The following is a 14963-nucleotide window of genomic DNA, read 5'->3' on the forward strand; positions in this document are numbered from 1 at the left end:
CCTGTGCTGCTTACTTCTGCAGGTTTTCCCATCTTCTCTCAGCAGGAACCCATCATGGCATTTGCAGGTATATGAATCACCAGAATTAACACAAACATGTTCACATCCATGGTTGACTGATTTGCAAAGATCTTTATCTGAAAACAGATGACAGCTTTTGCTGGTTAGCCCACTTCTACACAAGCATGAGCTGCAGATAAAGAGTATGTTGAGTAATATCAGACTACTTACTTCTGCAAGTTTTTCCATCTTCTCTTAGCTGGAATCCCTCGTGGCACTTACAAACAAATGAATCACCAGCACTAGCACACACATGTTCACAGCCATGGTTGACTGATTTGCAAATATCCTTGCCTGGGAATAGTTAGATAATATTTATGTGGCTTGTTAGTTAATTTTTTTTTTTAATAAATACATCAACTGGGGGATCAATCCCATGAGCAAAAAGAGATGGAAGCTTGCAAACTGAAAGCAAATCTCTCTCTCACTAGTTAAATGATGGACATCTTAGCTTACATTGAGTATCTATTCTTTATCATCTGACCAGAATTTCATGGTTTGGAAGACCTCCAACTGAAAATAAACCATTTTAGGATTAATCTGACTAGATTAAGGAGGAGGAGTTTACGTTAAGAGCACCAAGAGGGAAATAGGGGAATAATTTAGTACAGTCATTTAGCATAAATGCATACTGGTAAAAACAAAACTAAGAAAAACACCACAGGACATGATTTAACCATAAGTCTTGACATCCTTATATCAGTGCCAAGAGTCTGCGTAAACAAAACCTGAAAGAACAGGAACTACTTATATAAGACAATAAACAAAATCTAACTGGATTGCTGAAAATTGATGCCAGGACTTGTATGACTGCAATGTTAAACCACTTGGTTAAAACCTCTTCAAAAAGGATAGATGGGGAGAAAGTGCAGAAGAAAGTGGAGCCATCTATCAGCTTTCCCTTTTTCTTCTTCATGCCAAACACGAGAATTATCAGTTTCTAATGGAGAACTACCTTTACACAAAAAGTGGCCTCCTGAGAGCCAAGTTCAATTTGACTCTTGAGGTTTGTGTCTTTAGAAGAACTTCAACCTGAGGCAAATTTCTTGGGGTTTCCTGCTACCAAAAGAAAAACTCCAAAAGCTACTACATAAGACAATATTCTAACTCAAAAATAATTATATTTAAGACATGGCAATCTAAACAAGATCTGGTCATAGTGGGTAAGGGAGAAATTACAATTTAAGTAAAAATTAGCATCTGCTTATACACAGCTGTGCACAACTCAGAAACATTTGTTTATAAACAATAAAATACAAACCAGCAGCAGACATGGTTATTACTCCAGAAGGATAAATTTTATATAGCTGAAAGTAAGCATGAGCCAGACTATGTTGGGATGCAAGAGGGAAATAATAATAGTAATAAAAACTATCAATGATTGCACTATTTAAGGTTATTTTACTAGACACCTCCAAAAAATGTAGTCTCATAATCTAAAAAGAATGCCAGGCTAGTTAAAAATCTAGAAATTGAAGTTGAAAACAGCTATAAGATTTGAAAAATGACTGAAAGAAAGGAACATTCACAGTATTTACAGAATGGGAAAAAAGTAGGAATTTGAAACACTGAAATAATAAGATGAAGGAGAAGGGGGTGAATGGCCAACCAAATAAAGGGTAGTATGAGTACATTATTTAGATACTATTAGGAACAAAAAGCATTTTAACAATGTATTATTAATTAATGGACAGAAAAGTAGAACTGCTAATCTTCATGCAGAAATATTAAACATTTTGGTGTATTCAGATCTGAACCTATGAAATAGATTACTGATGACCTTGTTGGAGTGAAGAGTTTCACTCTGTGTGAAGTAGGTGACACAGCACCTACCTAACAAACACACACACTCATTTTTGAATAAGAAACTCCAGATAACTTACAGCAGAGAGTTGCAAAAGAGGTTTCTGAAGAATATCATTGATGCCTAATGGTAATTTTCAGGAACTCCTAGAACTCTGAGGAAGCCCCAAAACACTGAGTTGTCTCCATTCTCAGTGTATGTATACACACTGAAAAAGTAGTATGGTTGCATATGGTTTAAAAAGATGAGTAGTTCACTGTAAGCCTGCCAGACTGACATTTATCTGAATTAAAATAATGCAACAGATAACATGGAACTTGAGTCAGAGTAAAATCAAAGAAAGAGGACTAATATAAATCAATTTGGTGTTATGGAAAAATTAATCCTGGAAAAACTAAATAAATGTCTTTCTTAATTGATGATGAGTCTGGTTTTTAAAGTTTATGCTGTTCATACAATGGAGCATTCAAAATGGCAGCAGTCTTGGTACTATTTTGATTAAAGAAACAGACTACAGAATCAACATTATATGGATTAACACTGGCTAGAAAGGGTTTCAGAACCAATTAAAAATGAGCAACCTTCAAGTAACTTTCTTTCCAAGAATTTGCTTTGCTTCTCTACTACTTAATATTTTTATGGACAGCCCAGAATAAGACACATAATAATCACTAATAAAGTTTGTAGATTACTCCATTTCTGAGAGAATAGCAAATAAATATAAAGCAGCTGCTGATATAAGGTAACATAAATCTTTTTGGAAAACATCAAATCATATGTATTTTAAAACAGCCAGAATTAAGGATATACATTTAGAAACAAGGAATGAAGGCTGTACTTACAGCCTTAAGGACATGGGACACCTGTAATACTGTGAATCTTAAATAACTTTTGATCATGGTAGATAACAAATTGAACATGAGTACTAGCAGAACATTTTGGTCAGAGACTAACACTGTCTTTTGCCAAAAAAAAAAGATTAAACAAAAGATAAATTATTTTAAAAATGATAGGTAGATTCAAATAAGAACTAGATGGGTTATTGTTCCTCTGCTGTGGATCCTGCTGAGTCTCCTATTAGAAGACTTTCTTTCACTGTGGTGCATTCACAAGGATGCTGATAAACAGCAGAGGTTTTAGGGGAGCAAGAAGAGAGTTATAAAAAGATTAGAAGACATAAAAAGCCTGAAGGATTTTAATTTGCTTATAATTTACAAAAAAAAAAACCATGCTAAGAGGTTACAGAACAAGTCATGATCTGCATGAATACAGACAGAAGAACACAGTACGGTAAAATGTAGCAACATCCTATGCTCAAGATTAAAACTCAATATACTTAATTTGGAAATGAAGTTCACATTTTAAAACCTACATTTAAACCTTAAAATTGTCTTATTTTTCTGAAATGTAGCTTTAGTTCAAACAATCCTTAATTCATACAAGTCTTATGATCTATAGATAAAAATATTCCATTCTGGCTACTATGAACCAGTGAATAATATTCTAACAAGACAAAAATTACATTTCTTCTTTTATTAGTAAACTACTTACTTCGGCATGTTTTCCCATCTTGCCTTAGTACGAATCCATCATGGCATTGGCAAGTGTATGAATCATCATTATTAACACAAAGATGTTCACAGCCATGACTGACTGATTTGCAGATGTCTTTACCTAGAAATAATTTAGAATTTATTTACTACAGTTTGATGAGTAAGAACATTTCCAAAACTTTAAAGACTAACAGTAGTAAACTCTTAGTAAACAAAGAATTTATTCTCCTTTTTGCAAGGAAAAATCTCCTATAAGAACAACTGCCTCTAAATAATATGTTTTTTCTAAATAATTATTTTTTATAAATAATATGTTTTATGTAGATGTCTGAATATAATAAATATAGTAACATTAAAATAACTTACTTTTACATGTTTTCTTATCATCCCTCAATACAAAACCCTCATAGCACTGGCAAAGGTATGAACTATCAGTATTCACACAAATATGCTCACAGCCATGGTCAACAGAATTGCAAACATCTTTATCTGTTAAAAAATAAGATTTCCATATTTAAAATATATCTCCAAATGTGCAGATTATAAAGAAAATCTACTAAAGAGAAGGAAACTTACTTCTGCATGTTCTTCCATCTTCCCTCAGTGCAAATCCCTCATAACACTGGCAGATGTAGGACTCATCAGCATTAACACAAACATGTTCACAGCCATGGTGAACTGAACTGCAAATGTCTTTATCTGAGAACAGTTGACGATATTTGGTTAAAGAACATCTACAGCAAATGGATCATATTTTCTGTTTCCAGCCTATTAGCTGACCTATTAAAACACACTATTTTTGTCCACAGAGTCTCTTACAGTCATTTGGATGGTCTAAATGTATAAATGTATAAATTCTATTCCTATATTATACATATGAAGACTACTGCTTTATTATGACAGTAAACTCTTGTATTTGTTTGAATGCTTCTCAGATCTACATACTGTAAATAAAATTCTGTGAGTAATTCTCAGAGTACTTACTTCTGCATGTTTTCCCATCTTCTCTCAGCAGAAAACCCTCATGACACTTGCAAACATAGGAGTCATCTTCATTAACACAAATATGCTCACAGCCATGGCTGACTGATTTGCAGATGTCCTCTCCTGGGAACGATTGATATAAATGTAGGTTTTGAATGAAAACATGTTAGAGAAATGTAGCTGTCAAAAGGAAGTTTGTTGCTTCTTTTCCAGTAGGAAGTAAAAAATACCCCTTTCTTTCCTTGTACATGCAAAAGTGTTCGACAAATACCAGTCACTCACTTCTGCAGGTCTTGCCATCTTCTCTCAGTACAAATCCCTCACGACACTTGCAGACATAGGAATTGTCAGCATTAACACAAATATGCTCACAGCCATGGTTGACTGATTTGCAGACATTTTTACCTGGAAGTAATTTAATATATAAAAATTCTGTCAGTTAAGGGTAGTATGTTCAAAATTAACTTGCTTTTAGTGTATCCTAACTTTTTGAGACAGGCAGGATCTGTCTCTGCACAGAATAACAAAAGAGGGTGATGTTGTGAAACAGCAGCTAAGAATAAGAAGCTTTTAATTAATCATGGTAATACCTGGATGCCTTTACTTTTTTTCTGTAAACATTTTTAACAGCAAATGTTGACATTAGATATTATGGGGATTGCAGTAAGAAAATACTGAATGCCTGTGAGTTTTTCTGAAATTTATCCATGATTCTTCTTTGATCACTTGGTGACTTATGCCATAAAAGTTGAGAAAAACTAATTTTTTCCTTGATATCTGACACTTATAACTGTGTAATATAGTCAAATTTGTAACCCAATTATGATATTTCTGTTGCAATAATCTTTATCCTATTTTGGACAAATGAACTTTCCATTAATAGTGTTGAAAGCTTCATGCTGGATAAGACTTTATAAACATTATATATTTTTGCCTTGAAATTTTAGAAGAAAATCACAGTTGTCCCAGCTCTGGATAGTTTTGGACCCACAACTGTCTAATTTCAGGGCTACTTTTAAAATGTCACTGATGTTTAGGATGTGATTCAGGTGCCTAAAAGTATGCATTCAGTACCATTTTAGGTGCCTCAGCATATTCAAGATATCACCATACTGCTGGCAAATGTGACACCAAAGGGGAAATATGACCTCTAGAAATCCTTGAACATTTTAGGCAATCCAATCCTACCTTACAGATTTCTTCTGTGTGTGCAATATTAGACTCTGAGCTGCTGAATAATAACTTACGTTTACACGTTTTCCCATCGTTACGGAGCCTGTATCCTTCGAAACACTGACAAGTATAAGATCTGTCACCATTCACACACAAATGTTCACAGCCATGATCACTAAGAGCACAATGGTCAACTCCTGCAGGAACAATCAAAATTATTTAAAAATTTAACCAATAATGACTCAATTACTTTTCATCTCTAGTGTTTGTATTCCATATTTGCAAGTAAATATAAATACATTGAACTGCTTAAACAGTAATTCAGTTTCTCATCTGATTATAAAGCTTCAATAAAATGTAAGAGGTTCTAGTGAGGTTCTACTTTTCATTTTTTGCTTTAAGCAGAGTTGAGAACTCATACTTTTCTGTGTTTAATGTAACTAAATGGAGTCCATATCTGGATTGAAGTGGATTAAAAAACCAAAATACTTTGGCAATGATTTTATATAAGACACTGGCAAAGACATAAAAGCTACCCTGTAAACATTCTTTAAATAGTCTCTAAATGGCCTGAAGTGAAGGTGGCAGTCCCCAGAACCCACTTGTGGACCTGACCCAGTTCCTGTGGCAGCAAGAAGAAAACCTCTCAGATGTCAGTGGGACTTGGCTTGGGCTATTCAGGATTTTACAAAGAATTGCAAATGACAAGTACTGTCAAATATGGTCCACTTTTCATCTCAAATTCCCCAAGTGTTTCTTCTCTGTCACATAAGGACATAGGGCTTCTGAGACTTTGTAAGCAGGACTTGCTACTGTCTATTGGCTACACACACTTATCTTTTTGTAATGAATTCTTGGAGTACAGATTTGGTTACCATTCAGGTGTTCCCATAGCTTTCTTAAGATCCTTGAGTCAGTTCATATAACACTAGAACATCCCAGATGTTTTCTCACTAGGACTGGTGTATGTTAAATGCTAATCCCTTCCTTTCAACTTATCATTCAGGAAATTGCAAAGTGCCAAAACTCTGTTCATGGTACCTAAAAATGTTCATGAGGTTTCAACCTCTCATCTAGAGCTCAGGAATAGGACAAATCTTTCCTAAATATATATGAGGACAGGGTTAGGGTTAGCTATTCAAAAAAGCCCAGTTTCATTGCACTCAGCACCATTTTCATACAATCATAGAATATCCTGATTTGGGAGGGTCTTGCTAGGACCAATCCAAGTCCTACTACTGGCCTTGCACAGGACAGCCCCAAAACTCACACCATCTGCCTGAGAATATTGTCCAAATGCTTCTTGTAGTCTGCTGCTGATAGGTTTCCAAATACAGCCTGGAGGAAAATAACTCAGGAATGAAAAATAATCTCTTGTTACTAGGAAGGGAAATGGATTTTCCGTTTGCAAGTTGATAAAACTCCATTATTTGGCTGTTTCTAAATTTTCAGTGGTACTAGAGATAAATATCTAAAAAAATTGTTTTCAGTAGACCCTATTGTTGTTACATGTACACTAATCGTACTTTTGTGTTACTGTTTGCCCTCTTCTAAAGAGCTGCAGTGGCAGACAGAAGCAAAGTCTGTCAAGGTATTGGATGGGGCTAAAGAGGTTAGTATGGAGGCAAACACAAGGATAAATATGAAGGCAAATTGCCTTTGTTTCTTTGCCTCACTTCTCTCTAGATAATTTTTGTGACTGAGGACTTGCTTGACTTCTGTTAAAAATTTGTGCCTGAGAGCAAGAAAAAGGGTGAACTCTTGAGCTGCTCCAGAACTCCACAGGCTTGAAAGATAACATACCTCCAAAATCTGGAAAAAGTGGACAGAACACTCTCACCAACGAGGTCCATAAAAAGTCAAGAGGTAAAATGCACTCATATTGTTCTTTTTTTTGGCACTTTCAATACATTATTTTTCCAGTTAAGGAGGCCATTCAACTGTTTGTGAAATTGTATAAATTCTCAATTATAATTTGATTTATGAAGAGTGGAGAGCTGCTAGGACAACTGCTCACTTTTTAAGGGTTCCCATGCTAAATGTAAAGCTCAGTGTGGGGCTCTCAGTTCTCCTCCTGCCCCAGGTAGGGTGGGGCACTTTGCCTTGGGGATGCTGCTGTCCAGATGACCTGTCAGATACATTTGTCATGTGACTGAAAAACTATCCTCAAACCAGGGGATGAATATGTCTCCCAAAACTTTTCTAAATATATGAGGACTAACAGTCCTCTTGAAAAATATTCTTTCCTAAATAATTTTTCTGTTTCTGCTTTCAAATAATTACTAAAATATTACTGAAATGCAGACAGTAAGAATAAATTGAAGGCGAGTCTTTTTCCCTGGACGAAACCAAAATCCTTTCCCAAGGGAGTTGAAGTAAAGGATGTTCTCACAAGACTCACGTGAGCAGGTTTTTAGGTCCTCATTGATGACAAATCCTTCAGAGCACTGACAGACATAGGAGTCACCTGTATTTAGGCACAGTTGCTCACAGCCATGGTTGCTTTCAACACAGTGGTCCACTCCTATTGATTTGTGTTAATGATTGAAGAAATCACATTGGTGTCTTCGATACATAAACTATGACACTGTAGTTAGTACATGATGCCTTTGCAGAGCAAGGCAAAAAGATTAGTAGAGCTTTTTATTTATGCAAGTATCCCCACCTACTTGAGTAACCTGAGTTAATTAACAACACCTAAGTGAAATTATTAAAACAACCCCACTTGGCATATAGCAAACTTGGTGAAATGCAGATTTTCTTTGCCAAACATCACAATGTGATTGAACTAACAAAAAGTGGAGAGAAGGGAGAATCCTGAAGCCCAGTCTGGTCTCACCCACAGAATCATGTTTTCCTTCTTTAAAAAGCATTCTGTTCACCCTTAAATTTTCACAGCCAATATGAGTATTAGCAATTTTTGAAATAGAAATTATGGCTTTCAGATGGTTTCATAAAGATTAAATTCTTTTCTCAACAGGAAATCACCAATTTAAAACTTTAAATGGCCAACAGGTTCAAGCAGTTAAAGCCTCATGGGAGACAGATAAAAATTATGAGTGTGAGAGTGTCTTAACATGTTCCATTTCTTTGATTTTTCTATTCCTATTCCAAGTAACATAAAATGGAATATATCTTTTAAGTCTTGTATGCAACTAGTTGTGTGAAAGACAAAAGGTGGGGGAAGGGAGAGAGGTGTGAACTGGGTTTAAGAAATACATTTCCTCACAGTGGACAGCAAAGCTGTAGGGTGAAATACATGCACTTGCAGATGTACTATACAATTTGCTGTCTCTGTGAGTATAGAAAAAGGACATTTTAGGAAAAAAGCTTTGAACTTCCTCATAGTGTTTTAGTGCTGGTTTGTTAATGGCTAGTTTTAGTTATATAGGCCCAAATCACTTTAGCCTAAATTGATCAAAAGTAGTGGAGTTCCCTCAGACACACACACATAGTCTCGCATGTCTCCTCTGCAAATCATTTACAGATGTGAACAGACATGTCTGCAGCAATTTGTTTACATTTTAAAAAATCTGTACTTAATAATAAATCACTTATTTTACATATTTCTGTTTATTGGTTTATTTAACTAAGCAACGAGTTTGCAGTAATTGGTCCAGATTTGCCATTATACGCAGAGAGACAATGTAGGCTTGAACAAATGAAGCTGAGGTGTCAGTTTTTACTAGCTAAAGCAAGTTCCAGCTGGAACCTCCTCTTTTTTCCAAGAGTTCACATCATCATGAAGAGGCTTGTGTAACTTCTCAGAGCACACAAAAAATGTGGAAACAAAAAAAAGAAAATACCCATATTCTCTGTGAAAAATTACATCTGTTTGGCTCCATCTTTTCAATACAAACACCCACATCAATATGAATTTTTAACATTTAAATATTTGGGGCTCTCATGCAGAATTTTGTAACACACTCTTTCAAAGAGTGCAGTAATCACAAAGGTGCTAATTACTGGGCTTTGGAAATCAGTATAACTGTAAATGTTGTAATCATATGTGCTTTATTATATGTGTAAAAAAATGCAACCAGGGGAAAGGATGAGGAAGGCTCACTGTTTTTACAAACAAGGAATGTCTTGGAATATATTAATTTTTAGAAATTCAAATTGAGGTAATTTAAAACTAAAATTGTCAAAAAGTTGCAACTCATCCAGGTTACCTTAAATATGCCCTTATCACAGTTTCTTTAAAAATTATTATTCCCTGTCCTACGAAGTGTTTTAAAAACTTCAGTGACTGAGTATTCCTTTGGAAAAGTAGGTTGTAACTGCATCAGGGAAAAATGCTGCCAATGCTTTAGGTGATATGCAAAATGGTTCTCTGCAATAAAACTATCTTCTAAAACTGGGTGATGCCAAGTGGGCAGTGCTGTTGGGTTTCTCTGGGAAACACCAATCCTTCATTTAGCAACATTCTTCTGAAAAAGGACACCTCATGGAACGGATCACTGAAGGTGCAAACACAGAGAAGGGATGGGTCTCTTCACATCCCCACATAGCAGCATGCAGCAGCAGGAGGTGCGCAGGTTACACAGCCCACAGCAATGACATGGATGTTCAGCAGGAAGCATTGCCTTTGTGCTACACAGCACCTTTGAGTGAAAGGCTGAACACATTTCCCTAGTTATTTGAATTGGAGAAAATGATGCTTTAGTTCTCTGTTGGATCAGGGATCTCACCACAGCATTATTTCACTAGGCCTGGCTTCTGGTGGACTTTGCAGTAACATAGGTTTGCATGACTCAGAAGCATCTCAAAAGGGACCCAGGAGTGTTTTCTCACTCTGTTCACACCTCTCCCTTGCAGCAAACTATCCACTGCAGTTCATGAGACACACTCATTGCTGCACGTATCACCATGGTGTTCTTGGGTGTATCTGGGATACATTTGCACACAAACAATTCTTCCATGTTAACACATTCGTGTTCACAGCCATGCTGACCTAAAGCACAGATGTTTACTTCTGTGGAGAGAAAAATTGGAGCCAGCCATAACGGCTTCTAAAGTAAAATGGCTTAGAAAAACTCTCTTTTCTCAAACAATACTGGATTCTGTGCTTTGGACGCCTACTAAACCTGACAGTGAGATGAGGACCTGAGAGCAGACTGCAAACACTCAGCTATGTAAGGCTTCTCTCTGACCCCCACAGATCTCCTCCTGCAGTCATCAGAAGTCACACGTGGTGGTGAAGGAGGAATGCCTGGTGCTTGTCACCACTCACCTACTGTCCCTGACTTCTGAAAAGGGCATATATGCAAACATTCTGCTTTATTTCACAAGCTTAGCTAACATGACCCTTGTTACAACAAGATTTGGAATAGGAGCCCAATCCTGGAAACATCACCAGATTTGCAGCCAAATCCAAAGCCCCATAAGGAAAAATACCCCAAATGGGAATTACAATTTGCCTTTAATTTGCAATTACATCCTTGGCAATAAATATTTTATATGATGCTGTTCTTTTGCTCTATTGGCTCTATTTGCTCTACCAAGGCTATTGAATCTATAAAAACCTGAATGTATTAACATACCATATAGATAATAAAAAGCAGAATAGCATGGATTACTGCAAAAGCAGCACTGTGTAGCCAAAAATGCTTTGTGAGAACATATCTTTAAGACTGAACAAAACTACAGTTTCAAAACCAGATACATTTTATGAGTGTCTAGAAACAGAATTAGATTGCTCCAAACAAGTTTATTATTCATAAAATATCAGTAGTACAATTTTCTCCCCCCAACAACTGAGTCACGAGATCAGCTATTTCATTTTGCTGAATATATTCTCTCTAAACTTTAACACATCACAGTAAAAATCTGCTGTGATTCCAGGCCTCCAGTCAAAAAGAGCTGTAACACTAAGTCATTCTAAAGTAAAAGAGCTGTAACACTAAGTCATTCTAAAGTAAATGGCACGTGTGACTGGTTTATAATGCTAACATTGCTCATGCTGTTTTTATAATTTTTTTAGGAAACTGTAAATTTTCCTGGGTGACTCTAAGATTATTTTGATAGCTGTGTTGTCTGTTCAATAAATTTCCAAGCTGATGAAATGTATCTGTCCTTGGCTAAACCAACTGGGTAAAACAAGGTGTTTTTTTTTAAATTTCAAAGCTATTAATGTCTTTACAAGCCAAGGCCAGAAAGTTTCAAATAAGTACTGAACTTTAAGTAATTTTGTTTCCTACACTAATCCTCAGGTTTTCATAAAAGTCTGCAAAAATGTCTAATATACAAAGTAATCTACAAAACAGAGAAATGTATACATTCCCAACATGATTCATTCAGTTAAAGTTCAAGTTTATAATGAAACATTTGTTTCAACCTTAATTATAGAGAAAACTTCCCTCTTTTCAGAAGGGAAACAATTCACTCAGGTTCAAGAAATAAAAGCAGATGAACTTTATTATGTCCAAAGAATTACTCACTTTTGCATGTTTTCTTATCTGGATTAAGTCTAAACCCTTCTTGGCATTGACAAAAATAGGAATCATCTGTATTAACACATTCCTGTTCGCAACCATGGTCCTGAAGAGAGCAATAGTCTGGTTCTAAACAACAAAAACATTAGTGCCAGTGAGTAATACAATTTCTTGGAAATAAACTAGGTAAAATTAGTTATTTTGTTTTCTTTTGCCTTTTTTTTTTTTCCCTTAGGCACCATTTTGGTGTTTTACCACATTGTTTCAAACCATGAAAATAAAATGCTTCTTTTTTTTCCAAATATCTGCTATACTGATGTATATCTGACATATACTACAAAGAATTATTACAGAACATAAATAGTTCATGCAGTAGAGAAGTTAGAATCTTAAATATTTCCTAACATTTTGCAGCTAAGCCTTATACATTTGCTCATCAAAATTGCCTCTACTCACTCAGAGCATGTTAGACATGATGTGTAACAAACACACAAACATGCTTTTGAATGCTGTTTATTAGATCATAGCAGGACAAACAAGTCATCAGGACTGTGGAAGTTTTTAACAGATCTGAGTGCTTGCTTCACAATTCTTCCACTTGAAATGCCCATGGAAGAGAAGATGAGCAGTCTAGAAACAGCTACCACTTGTGGATAAAGTAACTTAGAAAGGACAGCAATTGTGCACTAAGCACTGAGATATTTCCCCTATGGAGTTTATCATTATTGATGAAGTCAATGAAACTGACATTCACTTAGATGCAGAGTCTGCCCATCACTTAGTTTTGTGTCAGTGTAGGTTATTCACATTAGTGAAAAATGCTCCTAACCCCTTATCACTGCCAAAAGTAGATAAACAAATAAATCACACTTCACAAAATGTCCAGGCACTTTTTAACACCTCATTATACAACCTGAAAACTCAGGGGGTTTTATTAATCCCAGAAGTTATTAATTATTATTCCCAGAGGTGATTTGCTTTCAGAGGCATGGACAGTTCTTTCTTTGGATTTGTGGAAGATTAATGGAATTGACTGTTTATATATGATGAAAGCCCTTTGTGATAATAAACCACCTATATTTTCAGAATAAATGAAGTGGAATGTGACTTCCTAAGAAAACTCAGAAGGACTATAATTTCTGTACATCACTCTGTATATTAATTAACATTGATAACATTAATTAACATTTTTTTTACCAAAGCTTTTTCTGACAGCATATGCACATACATTTATACATAACATGGAGATATCTGTTTACTAAAATGAAAATTAGAAAATATATTTTTGTTTAAGAGGGCACTGAAGAGACAGAACCCACAAAGCCTTGTGTGTGCACCAGAGGAATGCAGCTGTATGCCTTCTGGACCTAAGCAGTGTTGTGGTGCATTTACCTGCTCAAATCCTTGCTCACTCAAGGAGAGACTTTTCCTGGATAACTGATTCTGAAGATGACCACAAGGGCTGAAAAATATGTATTATCTTTGTTGAAACTTTGGGGCTATTCTGTTTGGATTACTAAAAACACTCTTCTAGTATGTTTATCAACACAGCCCAGGTTAAGGATATTAACAGAGCCTTGCCCAGCTACAAATTATGTGAACCCAGAACTGAAACAGGTCTTTTGTAAAGAACAGTTGAGGCTCAGCAGCACCCAGTACAAGCAGAAGCTGCCATCTGTCCTCTTGAGGGGAGCAGCAAGAGTGGCAGGAATCTCCTTAATAGTGGCTTGAATGTCCTCCAGCTGCCTCACTGATAAACCAAACCTGCTGTGCTCTTCCAGCAATAGAGCACTCTGATGGTGCTGGCAAGGTTGGCTTCATGAGCACTGCTCCTTGTGTTTCATTCTAAGAACTTTGGAATAGCTCCCAGAGAAAACATTTGTTAGATATGCACGACCATACTGACAACACTTATATTTCCATGCATTTCTTTGTAGCCATGAGCATAAAGGCTTACTTTCTATTTTTGAAAGGGAAGTCAGGCTTGTGAGACAATCATGAGATCTCAGGAGTGGGCGCCTCAGGCCTGTTTCCTGATGCAGAGAGCTGCTCTGGCATGTGTGAGTCTTGACTAGTTGGCCATGTTCCCTGAGACTCAGTACATAAGCCAAACATGTAGAAATTTATGTTAAATTTTTAAAGTCACAAACATTTTAAATCCAGTGATCTGTAGTTTGTTGGCATTGTTTATGCAGACTCAAACTCAGTGTGATTTATAACATATGGGAACTAGGGGACACTTTTGCTCTGAAGAGCTCTCGTGCTGTCTTGACTTTTGCAGCATTAAGAGCTACACAGTTCTTTCATTCATGCTTTAACTTATCCACAAAGCTCAGAGGATATCAAGTGTAAGGAATAGTGGCTTAGTAAGTCTTATTTGTGCTTATTTATGCCTAATATACTGTCTCAAGCAACAGATAAAGGATAGAGACAGGTCAAGCCTGAAATACTACTTTCCCAGAATACTCCCTCAGATGTCAACATGCTGTGAATCATCGATTTAAATATGTTAAAATAATGCATACAGTTAGGCCATAAACTAAAAATCAGTCAAGGAATATGAAATGTTTATGCAGTTTTAAGGACTTTCTTTGGTTCAAACTGGAGGAGAAAACACTGCTCAAAATCCAAATTCTTAAAACAAAGAAATTAACAAAAACTTGTGCTTGGGCAACTAAAATAAGATTTCAGATAGGTATGGATGTGGAAGTATAATTAGCCAGCCCTTAGCTGATAGATACTTGACAAATGGGAATGTTAATACAATCTACAAATGATGTTAACCACTACAAATACTCTGGCCCTTGGGAAGCAGAAATTTCATCTTCCCTGACTCTGACCATCTAAAAATTATGTGTCCAGTCTGGCAAGTCATTGAGACCCCCTGTATATTCAAGGAAAATACAGGCACTTCCATAAATTTGTGTCAGAACTGGAAGGGTTCACCTTTGAGAA

At 36.0% G+C, this 14963-nt stretch overlaps 1 protein-coding gene across 6 annotated transcripts in view; it reads right to left on the bottom strand.

The window, feature by feature from the left end:
• Positions 1-14963, bottom strand: part of MATN2 (matrilin 2) — a 64764-nt gene that overhangs the window by 12403 nt on the left and 37398 nt on the right. For 5 of the 6 annotated variants that reach the window (XM_064706445.1, XM_064706447.1, XM_064706444.1 and 2 more), the window contains 10 exons: positions 12015-12137; positions 7976-8098; positions 5649-5771; positions 4684-4806; positions 4402-4524; positions 3994-4116; positions 3784-3906; positions 3416-3538; positions 232-354; positions 15-137 (listed from right to left, as the gene is read on the bottom strand). In XM_064706445.1, coding sequence (XP_064562515.1) covers positions 15-137; positions 232-354; positions 3416-3538; positions 3784-3906; positions 3994-4116; positions 4402-4524; positions 4684-4806; positions 5649-5771; positions 7976-8098; positions 12015-12137 — 1230 coding nt within the window. The remainder of the gene's footprint in view (positions 1-14; positions 138-231; positions 355-3415; positions 3539-3783; positions 3907-3993; positions 4117-4401; positions 4525-4683; positions 4807-5648; positions 5772-7975; positions 8099-12014; positions 12138-14963) is intronic. The other variant, XM_064706446.1, reaches the window with a different exon arrangement.

Source organism: Zonotrichia leucophrys, chromosome 2 (assembly GCF_028769735.1).
Source record: "Zonotrichia leucophrys gambelii isolate GWCS_2022_RI chromosome 2, RI_Zleu_2.0, whole genome shotgun sequence".
Lineage (NCBI taxonomy): Eukaryota > Metazoa > Chordata > Aves > Passeriformes > Passerellidae > Zonotrichia > Zonotrichia leucophrys.